General features: G+C 53.6%; 7 protein-coding genes across 7 annotated transcripts; 2 read left to right on the forward strand and 5 right to left on the reverse strand.

Moving 5' to 3' along the window:
- Positions 1–542: 542 nt before the first annotated feature.
- On the reverse strand, positions 543–3733 carry PODANS_7_2750 (uncharacterized protein; the record flags this gene model as incomplete). Its single annotated transcript, XM_001907709.1, has 2 exons — positions 543–2058; positions 2157–3733. 2 exons carry the CDS (start codon positions 3731–3733, stop codon positions 543–545), a joined length of 3093 nt encoding a protein of 1030 aa, XP_001907744.1.
- Positions 3734–4040: 307 nt separating this feature from the next.
- On the reverse strand, positions 4041–6686 carry PODANS_7_2740 (uncharacterized protein; the record flags this gene model as incomplete). Its single annotated transcript, XM_001907710.1, has 1 exon — positions 4041–6686. A coding segment is annotated over one exon (2646 nt), but the record flags the coding sequence as incomplete, so codon positions are not given.
- Positions 6687–7270: 584 nt separating this feature from the next.
- Positions 7271–9718, reverse strand: PODANS_7_2730 (uncharacterized protein; the record flags this gene model as incomplete). Its single annotated transcript, XM_001907711.1, has 2 exons — positions 7271–7999; positions 8051–9718. The coding sequence occupies 2 exons, from the start codon at positions 9716–9718 to the stop codon at positions 7271–7273; spliced, it is 2397 nt and encodes a 798-aa protein (XP_001907746.1).
- A 975-nt stretch (positions 9719–10693) lies between these two features.
- Positions 10694–10942, forward strand: PODANS_7_2720 (uncharacterized protein; the record flags this gene model as incomplete). Its single annotated transcript, XM_001907712.1, has 1 exon — positions 10694–10942. One exon carries the CDS (start codon positions 10694–10696, stop codon positions 10940–10942), a length of 249 nt encoding a protein of 82 aa, XP_001907747.1.
- A 583-nt stretch (positions 10943–11525) lies between these two features.
- On the reverse strand, positions 11526–16844 carry PODANS_7_2710 (uncharacterized protein; the record flags this gene model as incomplete). Its single annotated transcript, XM_001907713.1, has 3 exons — positions 11526–11963; positions 12018–16419; positions 16528–16844. The coding sequence occupies 3 exons, from the start codon at positions 16842–16844 to the stop codon at positions 11526–11528; spliced, it is 5157 nt and encodes a 1718-aa protein (XP_001907748.1).
- An 894-nt stretch (positions 16845–17738) lies between these two features.
- Positions 17739–18578, reverse strand: PODANS_7_2700 (uncharacterized protein; the record flags this gene model as incomplete). The annotated part of the gene is made up of 5 exons (XM_001907714.1): positions 17739–17870; positions 17945–18033; positions 18075–18295; positions 18353–18463; positions 18520–18578. 5 exons carry the CDS (start codon positions 18576–18578, stop codon positions 17739–17741), a joined length of 612 nt encoding a protein of 203 aa, XP_001907749.1.
- A 1939-nt stretch (positions 18579–20517) lies between these two features.
- PODANS_7_2690 (uncharacterized protein) lies at positions 20518–22023 on the forward strand (the record flags this gene model as incomplete). The annotated part of the gene is made up of 1 exon (XM_001907715.1): positions 20518–22023. The coding sequence occupies one exon, from the start codon at positions 20518–20520 to the stop codon at positions 22021–22023; it is 1506 nt and encodes a 501-aa protein (XP_001907750.1).
- Between the last annotated feature and the right edge of the window lie 1643 nt (positions 22024–23666).

Below are 23666 nucleotides of genomic sequence, written 5' to 3' on the forward strand. Positions count from 1 at the left end.
ATCATCCCACCCCCCTCCTCAAGCTACTACGCCGACGAAATCCTCAACCATTATCAGGATTATCAGGATCACAAACCATCAGCCAGAACAAGATCCAGCCCCATCTTCTCTGGGAGACCCCGGCCAGAAGAATACGACAGCTTGGTTACCATGGACAACAATGAAGCGGCTTTGTTGTGTCGCCGTGAACATCAGAAACGTTTGGACGAATGCTACAGTGAGAAGAGCACAAAGGCGAGGCTGAAAAGGGGGCTCGAAAGGGGCAGGAGCAGTCCAGGAAGTGATGGGGGCAGGACAGAGTGGAATGATTTCTGTCGGTTTTGAGCAAGCGGGAATTGTGTTGTGAGAATAGTGGCATCATTTATTTCACTTGTGAATAGCATAATTATGTGAGGGCTGTCGTAAAATAGTTGTTTAACTTGATATGCATTGGTACATGTGCTGCGTTGATAATGTCCAGAACAAAGTACTCGAGATATAGGCCTCTATATATCCTGAATGCAGGTCCCTCTAAAGATGGCCGTCTATGGCATGCTCATCATCTATGTCATGACGACATCCTCTGACTCTTTCACTTCAAGCTTTTCGACACCCTCTTGAGTTTTGACTTCCTCTGACTTTGCGTCGCCCTCAGAGCTGGTCACCTCCTCGGGTTTCTCCTCAGGCTTCTCTGTACCTTCTGGCTTCTCACCACCCTCACCCTCCTTCACCATCTCCGCCACCTTCCCCCTATTCTTCCCCTTCCCCTTCTTCTGCTCCATCGCAGCCTTGGCATGCTCCAGCTTCTTCTTCTGCTTCTCCGCCTTCTTCCTCTCCTGCTCCTTCTTTTTCTCAGCCTTCTTTGCCGCCTCCTCCCCACCCTCCTCCCCTTCTTCCCCATCCTCCCCCTCCTTCTCCTTCATCTCCTCCTCCAACAACTTCTTAATCGCAGGAATAAACTCCTCCGCCTGCTTAAACTCCCCCAGCTTCACCCTCATATGATCAAACGCGTACAGCACCGCCGTGTCCTTCCCCAACTCCACCTTCTCCCCCTCCCCCTCAGGAGCAGGCAGCTTCGGGTACCGCTGGCTAAAATGCGTGAGCAAGATCCTTCTCGCGCCCATATCCCTCCCCACCGCGAGCGCCTCGCTGATGGTGGAGTGTTTCTTCGCCACGGCATCCCCTTTGAGCCCGTCTTCAAAGGTGCACTCGTGCAGCAGCAAATGCGCGCCCTTTCCTAGCTCCGCGAATTTCTTAGACGGGCGGCAGTCTCCAGAGTAGGCGATCTTCAGGCCAGAGGGGGCAAAGGTCATGACGATGGCGGTGGCATTTTGGCAGTGGTCTACCCAACAGATCTCCACCTTTGGGAAACGTTCCTGCATGGTATTGCACTCCGACTGGTTCAAGGTGGGCGGAAATTTCCAGCCCAAATCGGCGTTGGGCTGCCCCCCACGGTAGGGAACGATGCCGACTACGCGGTCCAGACCCAGAGGCTCGACGCCGTCGTACTCGAGCATCCAGGAGTGGAACCCTCCGGTGGCGATGACACCGAGTAAAGCGTCGGTTCCGGCGGTCACCTTGTTCCAGCGGGCCATCATGCTGGCGGTGCCAAAGTGGTGGTCGGCGTGGAGGTGGCTGATGTAAATGGCGCGGAGGTCTTTGAGGACCTCGTCTGTGTCTTCGTTACCATACAAACGGCGGAGTTGGCCAAGTGTGTTCTCTCCGCAGTCGAACAGGTAGCTGCCGTGGCCGGGGACACGGATGAGCGTGGCGGAGACGTTGCGGTACTTGGACGGCAAGGCAGAGCCGGTACCCAGCGGGATGATCTCTGTGTCACGGTTGGGGATATCCTTCTGGGATTCCTCAACTTCGACAAGGAAGGCCGGGTCGGCAATCTTCTTGCTCGCCTCTCTTGCCATCTCTACCACCTCGCGGTGCTGTCCAACCAATGCCTTGAGGGTGCCTATTGGGTCGATAGGGGAAACCAAAAACTCTGAAGAAGGCCCTGGCTTGGGATGCAAGTTGATTCTGGCGCCAGCCGCGCCAACATCGCCCGCACCCACAGGGGCAAGCGGCCGGCTGTCGAACTTCAGTAGAGGGAACCGATCGGGGTCAATGAAATTCAGCTTGAGCGTCTTGTCGGCTGGATCCTGCAGCGCCAGTGTGTTTGGGCAAACATCCTGGCCGAGCAGAACGTGCTGTACCGAAGAAACTTCTTCATGAACTCAACGAGCCTCTCATCACGGTAAGCGCTGAACTGCTCCGACGAGATCCAATACATCACGTCAATCCCGCTCATAAGCGCCGAATCCGACCACTCTGGACGAGCGAGGAAGCTGTTCACCATGTCTTCGGCTGGTATGTCGATCACGGCAAGGCCTCGCCCCGCGACAGTAGGCTCCATGACCATGTCAGGAGTCACCACTGTGCCATTCTCGAGCGTGATAGTTTCTCCATCGATCAACTTTTTGAAGTCAAACTTTGAAACACCAAGCTTATTAGCTTCCTCGGGCTTGAACTTGCCACGTCGTGGGTGGCACTTGGCGATATAACACAGCGACTCGTTGGACGGCTTCGTAATGGGGAGCGTCTCAATCTTGGCCGCCGGCCATGGCGAACGGATCAAGACCCTAATATCTGGCAACTTTTCAGTGTTGCCAGGACGAGGCCCCTTGTACTCCTCGATCATACCGCCTTCGGAACGGAAAAAGATCTTGGCCAATGGGTCGGCATCGCGCAGGTTCACCTCGTGCAGGGTATCAAGACTCCACGTCGAAGAAAACATGCCCGCAACGGCAGCCTGTCTGATGTGCTGAGCCTCCGCATCCGAAAGCTCAGCCTGCTCTGTAACTGCCGTTTCGGCCTCTTCCTCCCCCTCCTCCAAGTCGCTGTGTTTGCGTTTTCTAGACCCTGGACGACTGGCGCTTGAATTCGAGGTTATTGGTAGGTGCCAGATACGGACGAGATCATCCTCAAAGTCGGGGATGGCACGGTCGTTCCTCTGAGACGGCGAATCGGTTCGGATCTCGTTCAGACTAAGGGGAATGCCCTTGCGGAAGATAAACCGTCGGGTAGTAGCCAGAGAATGTACCAAGTTCCTACCTCCGTAGATATGAAGGTCGTCGTCGATATCCCTGTCCTTCGACTTCAACCCCTTCGCTTCCCGCACGGCAAGCTCGTCGGCACGAGCAGCCTTTGCTCCTGCCACAACGTCGGCCAGAGTCAACATCAAGCCCGGCAACCCTCCCGTCGTGCTCCAGTCGACCGTGCCCGTGACAAAGATATTATGGATCTTCGCCATCGCAACCTTCCTCTGCACCATCGCCCTCTGTGTTCCCTCGGCCATGCGCCCAAAGAGATAACGGCGCCGGTCGAAATGCAGCAGCACACACGCCCCCGGCGTGTCAGCCGTGGGGGTGGTGACCACCTGGGTGTAGGAAGTCATCGTCTGGGCGTTGCCCTGGTTCTTTTCCGGGGCGACGGCCTTGTTTATCGTCGTGATTGTCGGGTTTAGCTCTCGAGGAATGTTCAACACAGCTCGGAGCGTGTGTCCTCTTGGTGACCGGCCTGGATACGGAAACCAAACCGAGGTGCCGTCTGACAAGAGCTTGGGTATGTGGTGTCGGGTGATGACACCAATGTAGGAAGGAAAGCCAGGCGGAACCTTCTTCGTTCGTAGAGCAAGTTTCGAGGGGTGGCTCTTTAAAGATGGTCGAGCAATCTTGAGGCGGCTTGGGAGGCGCAAGCGGTTCATTGGGTCATGCCCGCGGCGCTATCCGACGAGGATCTGTTCATAATCGGGTTGAGCGCGGGTGCCTGTTGGCCGGTGAGTCAAGGACCGAAGCCGACGTACGGGAGTTGTGGTTATGGCGGGGCTGCCTGTCGCCCTTCAAACAATTGTTCAAGACCAGGCGCATTTTCTCTTTCTGCCGCTCCACCAAAGATTCACTATTTTAAAGTGGGGCAAACAAGATATAATAAGGAAGGCGGTGTAGCAGGAGGGTTAGGGTTGTCTATCCAAAATATGTAGATTCATGGTCTCATCATTCATCACAACACCCCTATCTTTTATGGGCCTCCTTCAGTGCCTCCTTCACAATACCCTCCGCCTCCTTGATTACATCCTCGCCTCTTCTCCACGTGTACAGCGGCACTCCCATCCCATCCAGTGTCTCATGAGCTCGTGCCAACCGCCTTAGCCACATGTCCACCTTCTTGTTCAAAGCAGCTGCCGCGTTGTTTGGTGGAACATTCGGGGGCGTCAGTGACCCTTGGCTAGAGGAAGTAGAGTGAATAATTCCATCAAAACTGGCGTTGGCTCGCTTCACTGGATGTTGCGCTTGCGGCAGACTCTGCGTACTCGATCCCGTCCCACTTCGCCTAGGTGGGGGAGGTGGCGGTGGTGTCGTTCTATCACGGCTAGCAGCAGGAGAACTAGCGGTACTGGTGATTGGTGGTCGAGAGCCGCTCGACACAGATAATGCGTGAACACGGGGGTTGGGTGCAGAAGCAGGGCTGTCCCGCGAGCTAGCAGCTGTGTCTGATGCCGAGGCGCTCCTCAAAGCATCAGGTTTGGCAGGCCGAGGTGGTGGTGCCTTACGGAGGGGAAGTTCTGATGAAGGCACCGCCGTTCTCGGCCTCTCCTGGTTACTTTCTCTGCGGCTTTGGCTAGGGCTGACCTGAGTTGAGTCATCGGAGAAGTCGATCAAGGTCCCTTCCACAGGCCCTCTAGATCCCGCAGATGAGGCTGACGTTCGGGGAGGCAATTGCGGCCGTGCTTCCTCATTTCTGGGCTCACTTTGCTGTTCAATCCTCGCTCGAGTAGCCCTTAGTGTACTCCGCTGGTCACTGTCAAGCTTGAACCCAGAGTCAAAAAAGCCAAGCTCGTCAGGGGTAGTGACATCGCGAATGAAGATACCCAGCACGCGCCCAGGATTCTGGACTGCAAGGTCGGTATAGACCTCGAGATCAGCCTCACCGCTGTCGCCTACTAGGATGAACCTCCTTTCAGGAAAGTCTCGCAAGATAGCCTCGAGTGTCCCCTTTTTCCTCTCCGCCACTGGTTCAAAAATTCCTTGCAACATCCCGCTGTAGTGCTTCAGGTGTATAGAGCCCTGTGGCAGCCCAGCCATGTGGAAGAAGGTCGCAAGTACCGGAAACAATTGCCATGGACTGTTGGAGCAGTAATGCAACTGGACCCCAAGATCGTGCATAGTATGATACCACTCGGTGACTCCAGGAACAGTCAAATCCGCCAAATCTCGAATGAAAGTGTTACGGAAGATCTCGCGAGCTCCCATGCCAATATTGGAGCGTTTGATTGTGTCGTCCACATCGCTGATCAAGCTTACACCGGTAGAATCGATAATCTCGATGGGATTTGTCGCCGAGATGTTTTCACTCGCCAGTACCCTAACATGGGTGGGCACAAAGTCCAGAAACACGCGAACAATGAAATGCCCCGAGTCATCTGTCTGTATCGTACGAGATCTCGATCGAGTATCGTTGTAGAAGAAGAGTGTGATTGGATGCTGGACAAGAGGCGTCGTCATGAACGGTCCTATTCGCGCCATGAGGTTCGCATTGGCCACTGCCAGCTCAGCCTCTGTCAGGTCGGCTGGCCCCCCCGTATTCGTCCTTGCCGGCAATGGTGGTGATGGTGGCGGGGAGTTCGAGGCTGTCCTACGGGCTGCAGTTCGTGGCCCCCGGGCCGAGTCACTTCGGTCTGGACCCTCGCTGTAGCCCCCTCTTGTCGCAACCTCCTCTTCCTCTCTGCCCTGCTTCTCAATCCTCTTTGCCTCTTCTGCGATTCTCTTCTCTTCTTTCATCTGCTCATGGTCCTCGGCTGACGAACCTGCCTGCGATGTCGTCGGTGGTGGAATGCCACTGAGCCTCCTGGCAAGACCAATCACCATGCGATTTCTTCTGGTCATCGGTCCCGTGTTGGGCATATATATCCAACCCCTGATGTCAACGTCCACGACCGCGTTATTGTCGGCATTCTTATCCCACTCATCCTTCCAAAACCGTTCCTGATTTTGCCCCTGAGATTGCCCATCCCTAGTCTGCTGCTGCTGCGGTTGTGTCTGAACCACCACATGACCAGGCGGGTGTCTTCCAGCTCCCTTCACATGCATCTTTGCATAAGTAGGAAATAGCACCATCTGCTCCTCCCCCTTGTGAATGATCTTGACATCGGGAAACGACCCAGGAATAGAGTACTGGCTCGCATCCATAGACTCCACATTCCGTATCCGGGTGTTGTTGTACTGCTCCTTGATCTCCGACGCAGCAGCAGCACCAGCGCGATATACACTCCCAGCAAAGGCAGCTAATTTCTTGCGCCGGGCACCAGCCTCCCGTGGGGGTCCAGCCTCGCCACCGCTACCATAGCCGCTAGGGTTGGAGGCGTAATTATAGTTGTAACCATGACGTGACGCCATCTTGTTTTCTCCGCCAGCGGTCTCGTCCGAGATCTCGTTCGGTTTTGCGCCTGGAGTCAAGCGTCGGGTGGGTTTTGCGCCGAGCTGGAATTGGCGAAGAACAATGTCCACCAGCCTCCTTTGCTCCAGGCGCTTCCGCTGTCGTTCGGCAAGAAATCTATATATTCGACTCTGCGCGCTCTGCTTATATCGTGGATGTCTGTTTAGGCGAAAGTCGAGAAGGCGCCCTTGAAAGCGCCTGCGTAGGGCGTAGAAGGGAAAAAGCTGGCGCAAAAGTGAGGAGTTGTTGTCTGAAGGTGCCCTTGGCGGGACCTTCGACAGAAGATTGAAGAGACGTTTGAAGCTGGGAGCCACGTTTGCTAATATGATTGTAAAGGATGTTTGTAGAGGAAGTCCGGCGTCACACTCGAGCGGACGTGACTGTAAGAAAAAACCCTGTCAAAGGCTGACGGTAGGATAGGGGACCAGGAAAACTTGGAGAGCTGAGATCGTGGGGTGATGCGGGGAACTTTGCAACCAGCGAAAAGAAGGCGAGTAGAGCCCTTGGTGTCTATTGACTCGGGTTTAATTCTTGACAAAAGACCAGTCTCAACAAAATGCCCAAACAATGCTGGGGTTTCCAAACAATGTCCAGACGTGGTAAAAGCTGGAGTGTTGCCCAACTTTGGAGCTCAATTGCTGCGAATTACGTCACTGAGCTAGGCGACCACTCAACTGTGAGCTACTTGGGGCACGAGCCACACACACAGCGCCCGCTGACGTGAACAATGAACGAGAACTCTCTCGCAGTCCTGAAAAATCGCCAAATGTTGTATTACACTGCTGCTAACGGGATATCACTGTGACTTCTACCTCCTCTTGAACGACTTCTTGCCAGCCGGCCCCTTCGTCTTGGGCTTCTTCACCTTGGAAAGGTTCAGGACCGCCCCCTTTCCAGCTCTCTCTTCCTTGCCCTTCTTCCATGTCCTGCCTTCCTTCATTTCTTGCTTGGCATCGAGCTTCTTCTTATCCTTGTTGCTCAGCTTGCCTTGGCTCTTCTTCTTGAGCTGTTCCCTTATGCCGTTGAGCTCTTCGCGGCCCGCAAGTTTGGCGGCTCTCTTGTCATCCTGGGTCTCGAACCATGTACGCTTGGGTCGCGAGGCGATCTCCTCTTCGTACTTGATCATGTTCTCACCCTTCTTGACCTGCATCTCCACTTGTTGAAGTTGCTTCTCCTCCTTCTCTTCCTGCATGATCTCCTTGATCTCGCCCTCCATCTCGTCAATCTGATCTTGCCACTTGTCGGCATCAGATGCCTCGATGATTCTGCTGGTAATCTTTGCGCCCTGAGCCTTGCCGGCCCTGACAGCCGCCTTGACAACCTTGCGGTCGGGCTCGGCTGCCAGCGTGAGGGCAACACCGCTACGGCCCGCACGGGCAGTACGACCGATACGATGGATGTAGATTTCCAAGTTTTGAGGGGCCTCGTAGTTGATGACAGTGTCAACACCCTTGATATCCAAACCACGAGAGGCCAAATCTGTAGCTAAAAGGAAATTGACCTTGCCGTCTCTGAATGCTTCAACACTAGCAATACGCTGCGATCTATCAGTATCATGATGTTAGTCAAGACCAAGAAGAGAACATACCTGTGCTTGGTTCATGCTGCCGTGAAGCTCTGCGCAGCTCATGCCTAAAAGACCAAAGATGATGCGAGTCTCGTGCGCAATCTTCTTTTGCCTGAAGAAAATAATGACGCGTTCTGTGTAAAGGGTCTTGCAAATGTGTACCAGGTATCCCATACGCTTCTTCTCACGGCCCGGCCGCAACCGCACAAACTCTTGTCTGAGGTTGCTGGCAGTCTTCTTTTGAGAATCAACCTGGATGCGGACAGGCTTGTTGAGACCGGCACGAATGAGCCTGTCAACGGACGATGTCATGGTGGCCGAGAAGAGCATCGTTTGCCTCGACTTGGGGAGGGTGGTGAGAATTTCGTTCAGTTCATCCGCGAACCCGTCTTCGAGCATTCTGTCGGCCTCATCAAGCACCAGAATCTCGACAGTCTCAACAGCAAAGCTGGCAGAGTTGCGCATATGATCAATGAAACGACCAGGGGTGGCGATGACCACATCAGGTCTCAGGCGCAGCTCCTGTTCTTGAACCTTCAAACTAAGACCACCAACAGCCAGACAGAACTTGATGTCTGTGTGCGATGCCAGCTTGACACCGACAGCGTGGCACTGAATGGCCAACTCACGCGTTGGCGCCAAAATGACGACTCTGGTTGTCGCAACCTTCTTTGACCGGTAGAGGAGACGCTCGAGAATGGGTACGAGGAAGGCACCCGTTTTACCGGAACCAGTCACGGCACCACCGACAACATCCTTGCCCATGAGTGCGATTGGTATTGTCTTGGACTGAATTGGCGTGGGCTTTGTGAATCCGACCGAGTTCAGACCCTTGAGAATAGGACGGGAAAGCGACATCTCGAGGAAGGAACTGTGGACGCCCTTTTCTTGCTTGACGTCGTCCTCATCGGCAAAGAACTCTTTCCTCTTAGCAGCCTCCTCGGCATCTTCTTCATCGTCTTCGGATTCGGAGTCTTTCTCGTCGTCGGGGTGATTGATGGGTGTCGCGACCGAGTCATTGTCCGAAGCAGCATCGTCGTCGTCGTCGGCCTCGCCATCCTTCTCCTCGTCCTCATCCTCAGAATCGGAACCGTCTTTTGGCTCCTCCTCCTCCTCCTCCTCGACATCAGACCCCACGCCCATACCAAAGCCATCCTCCGCCAACACCTCATCATCGTCGTCGTCAAGGTCCACTTCCGCCATCTCCTCATCCTCTTCTTCCACTTCCTCCTCCTTCACCTCCTCCTTCTTCTTCCCAGCCTTGGCCTCCTTCTTCGCCCTCCTCCTCTCAATGATAGCATCCAAATCAACCATAACCTTATTCTCGCCCCCCTTGAGCATATTCTTCTTCGCATCGTCAAAACCCCACGCGCCGTCGAATTCTTCCCCAAAGTCGTTCACACCTTCGAGCGCAAACTCAAAGTCGGAATCCATAGCGCCATCATCCCAAACAGCCTCCTTGTCGTCCTTCCCCTCCTCTTCTTCCTCATCCTCCCCCTCCTGTCGTTGTTGCTTCTTCCCCTTCTTGCCCTTCTTCTCCTTCTTCACAGTCTTGGTCTTCTTTTTTGGCCGAGCGGCGGCGGCGGCAACCTCGACGTCCTCCTCCTCGTTTGGGATTTCCTCATTGTCGGAGATGGTGAGGATGAAGTCGTCGTCGACGGTTTTTCTCTTCTTTTGAACGGGCGCCATTTTGGGGGTGTGAAATTGGATTTTTTTTGCCCGGTTTTGGCTTGGTCGGAACAGTGTTTGGAGATGCTGCGAAAGACTTGTTGCTGCAAGGTCAATTGCTGGTGGGGCCGAGTTGTTCAAAAATTTGGGACAGGGAACTTTTTCTGCCGGGCGGTGGGGCGATAAGATGGTTTGGTGTGGGTGATAAGACCTATACCTGGAATTTGCTACCAATTGCTTTCCAAATTGCAAACGGGGCAATGAAAAAGAAAGAACCTCTTTTTGAATGCACTGAGTCTTCTTATTTAGGAACCGCAAATTGTATGTGACAAGTTGTGAGCTCGTTTTGGAAAAGATTCCTCACCTCGAATTCAAAGATCAGTCTCCACTGTAGCTCGCCGCTCAGACCCGCTAACAACGCAAGGCTGGGCGTCCCCACAGCAGCTCGCCCCACCTGGCGTGCACGCGCATCATTGTACACTGACAGAGCGTCCAGCCTCTCTCTCAACTCATTCCAGAGATCATCACCAACTTAACTTTCGAGTACACCCACCACAAACAACGTCGCGCAACCAAGCTTTTCCCCCTTCCCACTGTCAAAATCAATCAACATCAACTCCCACCACTCTCTCAACTCTCCTCCCGTCTTTTAACCCACCTATTTTCCCCTCGACCACACCACTTCCCATTTGGCCAAGATGGCACCCGTAACCTCCGACCTCCCCCAAGTCCAAGGTGACCCCCTTTCCCTTTCCCTTCCCTTCCCCCCTCCCGTCCCATTTACTAACCCCCCTTTCTCTTACAGACTCCGTCTCAACAACCCTAACCCTCCTCTTCCAAACCCTAACCAACATCTCCCTCTACGACTCCGCCGGCCGCCCCTCCGCCCCGGTCCTAGCATCCGACCTCACAGCCCTAGACGACTCCCTCCTCAAAGTCTCCCGCCTAGCCAACGCCCTCCCCCCCTCCGCCGTGCCCGGCATCCCCCTCCCCCTCATGGAATACGTCGAAAACGGGCGAAACCCCGACATCTACACCAGAGAATTCGTCGAGCTGGTCAGGAGGTTGAACCATCTCACCAGAGGCAAGATGCACGCCTTTCGAGATTTCAGGGATGTCCTCGCGAGAGAGATGGCGGCGGCTATGCCTGAGGTGAAGGAGGATGCGATGAGGGTGGTGGAGGAGACGGGAGGGAAGGGGCCGGTTTTGTTGGGAGACGAGGAAGGGAAGACGGAGGGGAGGTGATGCGAAGGGATGAGATGGGAATGGCTCAAGGAGTAGCGGTTGTCGAGTGGGGGGGGAGATGCTCAGAATATTGGGTGATATTTTTTGGCGTTTGGGAAACAGGGCAAAGATACCAGCGCATATGCAGGCGCAACTTTTAGAGACTGGGATGATTTGGTTTTCGGCGCATTTGGCAGATTTGATATGTTTTGGGACAGTCACTCGCATAAGAGGGCAGAGACAAACAATCAAGAACAATTATTCAATTTTGTACATCATATATCTAGTATAATCCTGGCCGCCTCTTCCCTCTCCATCTAGCCCCTTTTGATCCCCTCCCAAAACCAGGATATCACCCGCTTGCTTGCTCAATCGAAACACCAGCAAAGACAAGACCCTCCTACATCTAATGCTGATACAAACACCGAACCCGCCAACTCAGCAGAATGCCTGGCATGGAAGACGAAACAGAAAACCGAGTCGAACCATCAGCGACCCCTCTAAATTATTCCACAATAAAACAAACAACTAACAGAATGTATAAAAGCAAAGCTCTTTCTTCCCTCCCAATAAAATAATTACGTTTTACCCTTCCTCCCCTCCATTAATTCTCCGCCACCGCCTTCAACGCCACATTCAAAGGCACAATCTTCAAGCTCCTCGCTCTCCTCAACCCGCCACCCTTGTTACTTCCCGAGCTGCTGCTTCTTTGCGGCTCGCCAGCTGACTGTTGTTGTTGCTGTTGCTGTGAGGGCACCACCGTCCTGGTGGGACTGGCGCTGTCTCTCCACTTTCTGAACACGGCTTTCAAGTCTCTTGGGATACCCTCCAACACGACGGTGGCAACAGGGACAAACGGTCTGTCCTCCATGCCGGCGGCAAGTATGGCGTATTCTTGAGCAAAGTCCAGCGCGATGTGGAAGGCGGCGTATTGTGACTGCGACTTGCCTCCGACGATGATGTAGATTTCGAAAAAGGCGTCGAGGACGTAGATCTTGGATGGCGACAGGTCTGTTTGGCTAAAGGGTGACAGTTCCTCGATCTGGAGCTATGTTAGCATGGTAATCCAGCGATTCAAACCAAAGCATAATCATACCTGTGTGCTGCTGGAGGCATCGGCATTGGCAACAAACAGCCTGTTGCTGTATCTGCCATAATTCGTCTTCAGCCTCCAGTGATCCGCCGAGATAGGCCGCGTGTTGGTGGTGGCCCCTGCCCCAAAGAGAGCCCAGAATCTCGGAGTCTCATAGCCCTCGTCGACCTCGGCCAGATCGCCCGACAACGCAAACTCCATGCCCACCAATCTCGCACAACCCAACTCCTCCATGTCACTGCCTTTGCCCTTCCAGAGAGTACACTTGCCTTCCTGGGTGATCAGATAAGGAAAGCCAGAGCACAGACTCAGAGGCGAGAAATCAACCTCATCGAACGCAACCTGGCCGTGGTACCGCCTGCCACAGAGCATGTGCGGCGCAAGCGAGTCGTATTTGTTGCTTGATCCACGTCGAACAATGATAATGCCGCCGAGAGCCTGCAGAAATTCGGAGCTCTCCTTGCCCTGTGTTAATTTGATGAGCTTGCCGCCAAAGGAGCGAGCTTCCCTCGCCGCAAAGAGGTACGTATCCTCCACGACAGGCGAGGGAACCTCGTCGCCGGCCCAAAAGTAAATTTCATTCACGTTCCTCCCAGTGCTGTCAATGAAAGAGTGGGGGCAAATGTACATCTCACGCTCGAACAAGACCCGTTCGTGATGTGGCGGCACAGGTATCTTTTTGCCCTCTGGGGTCAGTTGGAAAAGCTGAGCCAGTTGAGTGCGAACGGGCGCGGTCGATACCGGCCGCTTTACGAGAATCTCGGCCGCGTCGGTAGTGTACTTTCGCCGAGGACGCTCTGAGCCAAAGAAATCGGTAAGCATAGACGAAACATCCGAAGCATGCTTCGTAGGAGACCGGAAAGAAGGGGATTGTACAAGAGGTGGGGGGGACGCGACCGTCCGAGGAGGCGTAGATGTGACCGCGGGAGGCTCGGGAAGAGGCCTAGCGCCCTTGGGGGGCACTCTAGGTGGTCTCTCGAATTCTTTGGTGTCTTTTCGAGGTGGCTTTGGGGCCACGTCCGACTGTGTCAAGCCCAAGCCGACTCCGCCACCAAGCACTGGGGGGGTGCTCTTGATGGGCGCTGATGGCTCGAGCTGGGGCCTTTCGCTCAACAACTGCTTTCCAGCCGAGGGACTAGCCAGGCCCGAGAAGCGGTCCTTGGACGGTGAGGACGACCGCAAAGCGAGAGGCTCGGGTTGCGGGCTTGCAACGGCGGTGAAGCTCTCTTTGGCAGGTGAAGCGGGTCGTGACTTCACAGGCTCGGGCAAGATAGTGGCCTGGTCTTGCTGATCCATGAACTTGGAGATCCTCTTCATATCGAGCTTCTTTGGGCTTGACGGTGCGGGTGTAGCGTCCTCCTCAGCGGCACCCAAGGCCTGGTTCTTGGCCGCAAGGGCAACTACCTGGTCAAACACCTTGGTTGGAGAACGGGAGCGGGTTCTGACAGGAGTAGACACAGCTGCTGGTTCTTCGGCAGCTTGCTGACCCTTAGCAGCAAGCGCTGCAGCCTGTTCATGAACTTTGGTGGTGGATCGAGGGCGGTTTCTGATGGGAGCAGAGGCCGGTGGAGCCTCATCCTCGGCAGGCTTTGATGCTTGTTGACTCAATGCCGCGAGTGCTGCCACCTGTTCATGCACCTTGGTCGGCGACCGGGCTCTGGTTTTAACAGAAGGAGATCCAACCAGAGAGATGGGTTGGCCGGTAGGCTCAGCTTCCACTTTCGAAGCCCGGCTGGAAGAATCAACGAGTGCAATGACCTCTGCAACAGACTTTCGCCTCTGCAGAATGAACGACTTACGCCGTTCCGCAACCGACTCACTGTCTGTCTTGGAGCCAGAAAACCTGTCCGGCTTCGGGGATGTCACTGGCTTCTCGGTCTTCGAGGCTGCGGTGTCGTTCTCGGCCGTCGCAGAGCTAGCGAATCTGGAAGGCTTGGGAGAAGTGACTGGCTTGGCCGGGGGCGGAGCGGTGGCAGCTTCCTTGTTCAAGTCGGCAGACGATTGCTTCTCCACAGGTTGCTCAACGGCCTTTGCAATACTGGACGGGGCCTTCCTCTTAGGACCACGGGCTCTACCCTTTGTCATATGAGTCAGCTGAGGCCCAGGCTTTGTGGGTTCTTCTGTTGCCGCAGCTTCTCCAGAGTCAGGGCTAACAGACGCCTCTGGGCTCTTGGCTGGGCCCGAAGCTCCTAGCGGACCTCTTGCTATGAGGCCTGCCAAAGCAGGATTGAATCTCTCTGCTAACCCTCCAACACTGCCCCCACTTCGGCCACTAAGCCTCCCGGGCAGTGTCGTTTGTTTTGTAGCCGTTGTTGGCTCAGCTTCTGGAGAAAATTTCGAGGCTGTTGATGAGGAGATTTCTGGCTTGGGGGAGAAATAGCTGGTGCGATTTGAGCTGGCAAGCCCAGGGGATGCCTGAGGTAATTCCGGAGGGGAAGGCTTGGAGAAAGTACCAGTTCGGTTGAGCTCCAACTTCTTGACCAGGCCCTCGGGAAGTGACTTTTCGGATGCAGAGCTAAGTTCTCTTGTGACACCCCGCCCTTCTTGTGCCTTTTTGAAATCCTCTTTTTTCTTTAGGATAGCGTCTTTGAACTCGTCCACACGCTCCGTCTTTTTGGGTCCGCCAGTGATGCTCAAGCCTCTCTTGCCTCTTACAATGTTGTCCTTGAGTTCATCTGGAGCCACATAATTCTGTGTCTTGGTCCTGCGCAGGCTTCCAAACACAGTCTTGAGCTCATCTACAGCTTCTGATGACTTGTTAGCATCGAAGGCCGGAGAGCGGTGCTTGAGATTGGCGCGGAAATCATTTTTCGACGCTACCTCAGGCTTAATCTTGGCTGGTAGGCTGGGGGCAGTAGTCTCAAAGGCCTCGTTTGTTGGTGATGGTTTTCTGAGGTTGTTACGGAAATCGCTGACCGGCGCTTTATCGCTCGTCGCAACTGCAGGAACAGCCGGGAACGAGCTCAGCGCGGATGGTTTCAGACTGGCTCCCATGGGAGTGGACCTCATAAGTCCGTCGGTCTTCACTTCAGCCTTCTTCAAGAAGGATGGGCTTCGTAGCGGCTCCGCGCTCGCGCTGATCACTTTTTGCGCCTTGGCCTTGTTCAACTCTAGCATCCAGGCAGGCTGGTTTGGTGCAGGGGTTGGGGCAGGCTTCGCTTTGGGGGACTCTGGTTTGTTGAGAGCAGCCTCAAGCCAGCTCGAGCTTTTGGTGGGACTCCATCTCCGGGGATCCATTGTCTTTGAAGGGCTTGTTGGAGGAGTAGTTTTTTCAGATTCATCCTGTTGCTCAGCCTTTGGCTGTTTTGGAGTCTTCGCTCCAGCCGGGATGTCTTCCTCTTGCTGTAGTTCCTTCTCTTCCTTTTGGTCTTCCTGTTGAGCCTCCGTCTTCTCTGCCTCCTCTTTTCCATAGCTCGAAGTAGGTCTTGAAAAGGGGGTCGACGATCCCTCTCTGAACAGCATGCTAGTAGGACGAGGGCTGGCCCTAGGAGACACCACGGAGTCGGCACGTTGCAAGCCCCCTGGAGAATTTACACTCCACCGCTTGACGCTATCGGAACGCTTCATCATGGCACTTTGCACAAATCCACCCATTCCTTTGGTGGGAGACCCGGTTCTTGCCGGCGATGTCCGCCCAGGTGATGCGATAGAGTGACGATTAGATGTTGGGGTGTCAGGTTCTCCGAATGCATCGCTAATTGGGGGCTCGAGACGCTGGGCGCTTGTGATAGGGAGGGGCGATCCGAGCTGCATGGGCAGAGTCTGAGACTCAGGTCGAGGGCTATCCCTTGGGGAGTCCGTTGTGGAGGGACGAGACATGCCGGGAAGCTGGGTGCGTGCAGATGAAGTGACATCAACCGTGTCTTCGTCCTCGACCTGAGTCTTCCTGAATGCTCCCGAGCCGCGGCCAGGGTCGGCCGTCTGCCGAAACCAGGAGGGGTCCTTGCCAGCCAGGGACTGCGCAATCTGGTCTCGAGAGAGGGTTTCCTCGGCCGGAGGTGACGGTTCGGAGAGGTTGGGCGAGTTTCGAGCGGCGTTCTCAGCAGCCACCATTGATAATGGTCTCATCTTGATCCGATCGGAGGTTTGTGACCTAGGCCTTCTTTGCCACGAAAGGGGAGATCGGGCAGAAGCGACACCGACAGATGGCGAAGTTACAGAGACACTCGTTCGCTTGATATCGGAGTCGAGGGGGGACTCGTTTTCTTTTGTTGGTGGGCTCGATAAGTCGGTTACGCTATCCGTAGGCTCATCCAATGATGATACACCCCGCGGCAGTGGGCTTCCCGAACGCTCGAATGCAGGAGATGGCAAGCTTGTGCCATCGGCAAGCGACGGTAGACCAATTCGATGTGAGGTAGGTGATGGCGTGTTGGCTGGGGAAGACTTTTGTGGTGAAATCGATCTTGCGCGTTCTGTGAAAACAAAACAAACAAAACAGTTAGTTTAGCTCCTTAGCATGTGTGTACAACCTCAACTTCGGAGCCGGCGGGTGGATTTTTGGCGACGTCACAGTGCGCCGAGGGTCGAGAGGTCGGAAATTCCACAGCAGCACGACAACGGCGGTCCTAGCTGGCTGTTTCTTCCCGTGGGCTGAGCAAGTTCGGACGGTGGAGGGGGGTGGTCGGTGGTCGGCGGGATGGCGATGTGCGTGTGGGAAGTCAAATCAGAACAACGGATTGGCTGCGTACCTGCACGTCGGGCCTGTCGCTCTCTCTTCTCCTGCAGGATCCTCTCCTCGAGTTCTCGCGAGCGTGCCTCGTCCTCTTCTTCGCGTCGCTCCTTCAACAACTCGACTGACCGCAAAAAGTCGGAAACCTCGTCAGACATGGCGTCGTCCTGTCTGCATGACACGCACACGGGGGAAATTAGATTAAAGATGTAAACAATAGGGAGAGCGCTTCGGCGCGGCTCTGTGCTGTCGGGGCCCGGGGCAGTATCACCAAATCCACGACGGGCTGGTGTTCGCACTTCAAGAGCTTCAAGGAATAGGTAGGCACAAGCAGGAAGAGAGCATGTAGGGTCCTGGAGGGGCACTTTTGATGGTCTCAAACTGGAACCGGACCGGCAGCACGGGACAACACTTTGGACGCATGGAGGCTTGGGACGGGAACCTGGCATCGGCCCTGTGGCTCCACTGCAGCACTCTCCGCCTGCTGATAGGCTGCCCGGAACTTGTCTCAAAGCCCCCTGCGCAGCTCTCCCGGAGGCGCTCTGACCACATCCACGGCAGTGTCAACGAGGATGCTACCTCGACATAAAAGCCATTGTTTCAAAAACATACTTCCGTACCACATTCTACGTGCTGTGGGATCCTGTGCCTGTGATCCTTTTGCTGGTGGTCTGTTGGCTTCATCAGAGTCGTAGTAGCCTGCTGACAGTGGACATCGCTCATGTTGTTGGCTGGCTGAAAAAAGAGCTTTTTTAGAAGTAGGCCCACCCAGCTGACTGGTTTATTTACTCAGATTGCCTGGGCAACTCTCCCCTGGCCTAAAAAACACTCACCATCATGGAGGCTCTTCCTTGACTCTAATTTCAGCTGCAATGACGTTTGGCTCTCCACCTCTCCGCTGGGTTACAATGGCGGGGTGCATCACAAGCCCTCCAGAAATCCTGGAACAAGTACCGACATGGAATGAAACAAGGTCGGTAGAATAAATGTTGATTGTTGGACTTTTGAACCGTGTTCTTACCGAAAATCAAGATCTATGATGTGTGGGGAGTTTAGTAAAGAAACAACCGGGCTTTGGCGTCGTCCACAACCCAAGCCAGACCTTCTTTCAGGTTTTGTCCCGTGACAGCGCTACATCTCAGAATATTCCACTGATGTGTTCGAATCTCATCAAGGTTCAGTCCCTATAGTTGACCATAAGTTAGTCTGGACACTGGATAACACCAGTGGGATGGGAAGACGTGGCATTGCCGCATACATCTTTAAGCTCCTCTGCCGTCATGCACCCTTCAACATCTGTCTTATTTGCAAACACAAGCAGACTTGCCCCTGAAAGTCGCTTTTCAACTTATGTCAGCAGCTAGCTGTCGATACAGATCTCGAATCACCTACCTCTTCCTGAAGAAGCCCATGCAATTCCTCTCTGCAGTCGGCAATGCGCAGTCGATCTGTGGCATCAACCACCCAAATCAAGGCGTCGGTCTTTTCGAAATAGTTGCGCCAGTACGAACGAAGAGTCTTTTGACCGCCGACATCCCCTGCTACAGTTAGCTGATGGTTGTTTGGGCGTGTGGTTAGGTAGGGCCACTCACAAATATTTAACTTGTATCTTGACAGGAGTTACTCAGTCAGTATGTATTAGCGCTTGAAGATGGTCATAACCTACCCTTCATAGTCAATCGTCTTGATGATGAAGCCAAGGGTGGGGCTGACGGTGTTGATATCCTCGCCCATGATCTTTTTGACAATGGTGGTTTTGCCCGCATTGTCAAGACCACTACCATTTCTCAGTGGACTGGACAGGCTGATGAAACAATGGACGGCCTCACTCACAGCATCAAAATGCGCAGCTCCTTGTCCTTCAACCTTGCCTTCCTCAAAATGGACAGCATGGCGGTTGGCCTGCCTAACAACAGTTGCTAATTGCGGGGTTCAAGGTTTTGGCGGAACTGAGCCAGGTCAACAAAGAAAACCTCAAGAAAAAAAGGGACAGTGTTTTTTAGAGGGAGACTATGTCATTTGTCACAAGTTGTGGATTTGTTGATTCTTTGGAGATTGTTGATGCCTATTTTCGCAGCTTTGTGGCCCATTGTTTGGAGGGTTTGCGCACGTGACCACCCCTGGGACGACCACTTCAAGGCAGTGAGACAATTATGCAAAGGTGTGGGTGCTAGTTTGAATGCAATGTCTTCGAGGCTCGGCCTTGAAGATAATCGACACGTACTGAGCTTCTAACCACACAACAAGGTGATTTTGCTCCTCGAGAGAGAACTGGCTCTTTCCTCCTCTTTGCCTGTCTTTTGTTTGCTCCGAGCCCCCATTGGTTGTGATTCCAGGTTTGGCACTGTCAGAGTCGGTACGGTTTTCTCTTTGACGGGCCGTACCCGCAGAGAGCAATATTCATCATCCAACCGCTCCTTCCTCAGGTCAGAATTAACATCAGACTTTTTTGTCAAGTGAGGGGCTGCTCTGCCGGCAACAGATTACTAAAGCCTCTAAGGTAAACCTTCAGCCTTCTCTTCTTACCTCACCCGTCCCTCTTCTTCTCTCGCACTGCAGACATTCTCAACTGCCTGGTGCCAGCTGCTTCGCCTAGTCGCAACCTTTCGCCAGAGTTATTCCCACCTTACGAAGTCGCCTGGCTCATAGTTGCCGAGCTCATCACCTTTTTCTCCTCCGTGAGTCACACAGGTGACTCCCATCTTGTCACTAGATATCTACTTCACTCCTGTTCGGTTGCGACTAGTCGCCTCAGGTATCTCTTCCCATCGCTTACTAGTTTCTCGTTCTGACTTCTAATCTTTGTTGTCCGCTCGACAGCATGTACAAGCAAGTTGGGCCCCAGGTACCCAACCTAGACTCGATCGAGTCGACCGCCAACTTCATGGCTGCCGCAGCCAGATTCAACCCTCGCCATGGAATCAAGAGACTTGGTCAGCAGGAGGAGTCCAACTCTCTTGATCGTATCCTTGCCGATCAGCGAGCCCCTACCGACAGGACAGGGCTTGGATATGCCCCAGAGCCAGTTGCTTCCCAGGAGAAGCCCTCCGGTATTGTCTCGAGTATCCCGTACAGAGACAAGGATGGGTGGCACGTTCCCCCGATTACACGAGAGGCCCTCGAGGAGTCGGCTAGAATTGCGATGGCCCCTCCCCAGTCACAGTCTCATGCCGACGATTGGGGTGATGGTTGCGGCCCGGCTTCCCCCAATAATTGGGACGACGGTTGGGGCTCGACTCCTGCTCTGAAGTCTGATTGGGACGAGGGTTGGGGTTCGGCTCCCGCTGTGAAGATTGAGAATTCAACATCTGCCGCCAATGTTCAGAAGAGCGGGTCGCGCGTGATCACAAAGCCTGGACCGGGCACTGGTAGCTATGGGTTCCCTTTAGCAGCTCCAAGTGGTTGGTATGACGCATCGGGCCCATCAACTTCGAGAGGAAACTGGGGCACAACTGTCGATTCACCTTACGATCTAAAAGTAAATCAGTCGAGACGCTATATAGCCCCTCATCTCCGTCAGAAATTCGTGTCCGCGGGCACCCAGCCTGGCCAGCCTGGGCCAACAGGTGCTGCTTCAACTTCGAGGCAGAATCCATCGACTGCCCAAGTCGAGAAAGCGAGCCTTCCTGTATCTACTAGTACAGCCCAACCCATGCCTCTCGCTCACACCCCTGCCAAACGCCCGTCGAGTGAGCGCTTGGCGATTCTCCCACTCAAGGCTGAGAACATCTCTCCAGATCTTGTAAGTACACGCCTTTCTTCACATCAGGGTACGCCCTATGTCTAACCTGGATTCCCGCGCAGACTACATATAGGATCCCCCGTCCCGACATGAACTTTCATGGCTCTGAGAATAGCCCTCCCGCCTCGGTAAGCACCATTGACATCAGCGATACGGGCGTCCAAGAACTTCCGGGCACCCGTGACGTTCGCAACTGCATTGCCTTGGAGAGGGATGTTTTTGTGGACAGGCAAGGTAGATTTTACCAGACCAATTGGGCGAAGGCATTTCACCATCGTGACAATGATGACGAGTACTTCGACACCGAGCATTATCTCACGCCTTTCGTCACTACTTGGGTCCAGGGTGTTCCAGACGACGTGAGGCCTCGATTTCTTCGTGATGAGGTACCTGACCATTGGAAGTCCGATGTCGACACCAACACCGGCTTACTTGTGGAGCCTGTTCACTTCCCTGACACAATTATAGGCGATAATTCCGCGCTGACGGGGGAAGAGGACTGGCGACGACGTAACTGGTCCAGCAATCTCCTGATTCACCGCAGATTTGCTGAGCAACACAAGTACAAAAAGAAGAAGGGCCTCAGGGCTCAAGAACGTCAGCTGGCCTACAAGCCGGGGAAAGTGGAAGAGTACGTCAAGCCTGAGCCCCAGCCGGAGGATGAAGCGACTGCAATGACTCCTTACGATCGGGGTGTTCCCAAGATTCCGGCCTTCCTACGACCCGCCGAAGTGGTTGATATGAGAGCAGTCAGCCAAATCTATGAGGCTGAAATGAGGAGTGGCTTTCAGGTTGTTGACTCGGAACCTCCTACGGCTGAAGATTGGGAAACGGTCTTGCGGACCTCTCGTGAGTTCTCAATGCCTTTCATCGTCGCCGTCTACGGCAGCGCTCGTGGTTTGCGTTTGAAGGAGGGCAACCTTCAGTGGTCCGACGAACCCCAAGTCCCTTACAATGAGCAGGACGCCGCAAGGCAAGGATTTGTCAAGGGTCAAATCCTTGGGTTTGCCTATGCCAGCGTTTGGCAGCCAGGCATCGCTGGCAGTGGACAAGGCACAAGCCGGTATACGGCCAGACTCCATGTCTGGGTCGATCCCAAGCATCGTCGGAATAAGTTGGGATTCTGTCTCCTCGACAAGCTGCTGGCTTTCATGTCGCCCCCGCACATTCCTCGCACGGGAATCGATTTTATCGACATCCACAACAATCCGATTTACCACAAGTTGCAAGATGACGATTTGAAGGGAACCCCCATGGAGGAGTTGAAGAAAGAGGAGGCCAGACGGAACAGGCCCAGGAAGTATTACAACGTCCAAATCAGCTACAAGTTCAAGCACAGGCCCCGCTGGCAACTGAACAACCCGACACGACACCCAGCTCTCAAGGATTATGTCAAGGACTTGGACTGGGTGAAGAAGTTGTTGGAAGAGAAGCTTCCATTCATCAAGCTGGTCACATTTGAGGCTGTCCATCAGTCATCGAAGCTGAGGGAGCCGAAGGAAGAAGATGGCAACAAGAAAGTCTTCTGGCTCGATGAGTTTGTGTGGGAGTATTACTGCACCTCAGGCCTGCCTGATTCTGATGATGGCTTCTAGTTCTCGGGAGTGGCTGATCTGGGCTGGCTGAGAGCAAGGGGTACTCGTCAACGGGGAGGGGAGGAGAGGAGTCTGCCTTGAGGCAGAAGGTTTTTACGGTTGAAAGTAGTAATGTATGCCTTACTGACATGATTGGTAATATTTGCGGCCATCTTCCAAGATGGAATTACCGGCGTGGGAAGATAATTACTGTGGATGTGTAGGTTTAGTGTGTCATGGTCGGAAGGAGGGCGAAAGGGTCTATACAGACATAATCATTGTGACATTAGTTTTGGTAGTCGGTGGGCAAAGGAAAAGAGAAACAACCAGTGGTTGTTGTATTATAGCGGCGAGATTTTTGCTGGTGCTTGCTTGTTCTTCCATTTTTTTGACATATTGATACTGCCTAAGATTTTGAGATTCTTTCTGTTCTCTCTAGACTATGCTTCATGCTACAATGGAAATTGTAATGATGCTGCATAGACTCAGGTCCCTGATTGTTGTGGAAGGGTTTGTTTACATCTCTACCCCTTTTCGCTGACTATCAAGAATTCTTTTGTTGCCTATTCACACTCCGGTTCCGTGCCAATCCTTGCCATCTTTTACGTCTTTTTGTTTTCATATTGATGCTCTTTATACCTAGGATTGTGAAAACGGCGTTTGCCTATATCTTATCACGCCCTCATATACACCTTATCATAGCTCATATCATATACCCCCCCCTCCCTTTTCTTCCACAGTTTCCCCATTGAACCCCGGCTACCGGTCGCGCAGAAGCGGCCGTCAGTTTTTGAGTTTTCGGTCCGAAACCCTTTCTTCAGCTTTGGCCCGTGGTGAGGTGTGCGATTATTCGGTGGTGGTTATACGTAATGGGTAGGTGGTGTAGAGTGGTGTGGTTGTGGTGGTGTAAATATCAGCCAACCCACAACCCTTTTGCTTCCCGCCTAGGTTCGCTACGTAACCGAGCTCCCGAGGGATGCATGCATGCTTAAGAGAAAAGAGCTCAATGTATAAAAGACCCAAAGTGGGAAGTTCATTCCACCCTTTTCGCTTGTTCCAATTGTCTGGTTCTGGCTCTTGTATGCAGGCCTCGCTCAATTTGGACAATTTCATGTCTGCGATGTATGGCGCGGCCAGCGAATGCAACATTGAAGGAATTGGAATTGGAGGTACCAGAGAGCTGTCAACCAAGGGTAAAATATATGATTTTACCCGGAAGCCCAATCGAGATTTTTGACGGTAGCTCTTTTGCCTTTTTGGGCGGGGACTGGAGGGGAGAGATGGAAGGGAGGAGAAGAGATCTGAAACATGTCATGGTCTCGTTTCCAGAGATTGGGGACTGGTGGGTTGAAGAGACGTTGGGGTTTGGTTGCTGTACATATATCCAATGGGGTATAGAAATGGTAAAAGAGGTGTTGAAGAGTAGAAAGACAATTGCAACTTAAGCGCAATCGTGAGTAGGCACCTACCGTTGATTGATAACCAGACGCCCGAGTTTCTCCAGTAGATATTACAGCTGCGAGAAAGAAGGCACGGGACGGGATGAAACGAAGTGGCGTGGAGAGGTGGTAATTACCTCTACCAGACTTTCCAATTGTCTTCACAGAAGACAGACACTTCCAAAAATTCAGAAAAGTAACGCGAGAGATAACGTGAGAAAGCAA

This window comes from Podospora anserina, chromosome 7, assembly GCF_000226545.1.
Source record: "Podospora anserina S mat+ genomic DNA chromosome 7, supercontig 1".
In the NCBI taxonomy this organism is placed as follows: Eukaryota; Fungi; Ascomycota; class Sordariomycetes; order Sordariales; family Podosporaceae; genus Podospora; species Podospora anserina.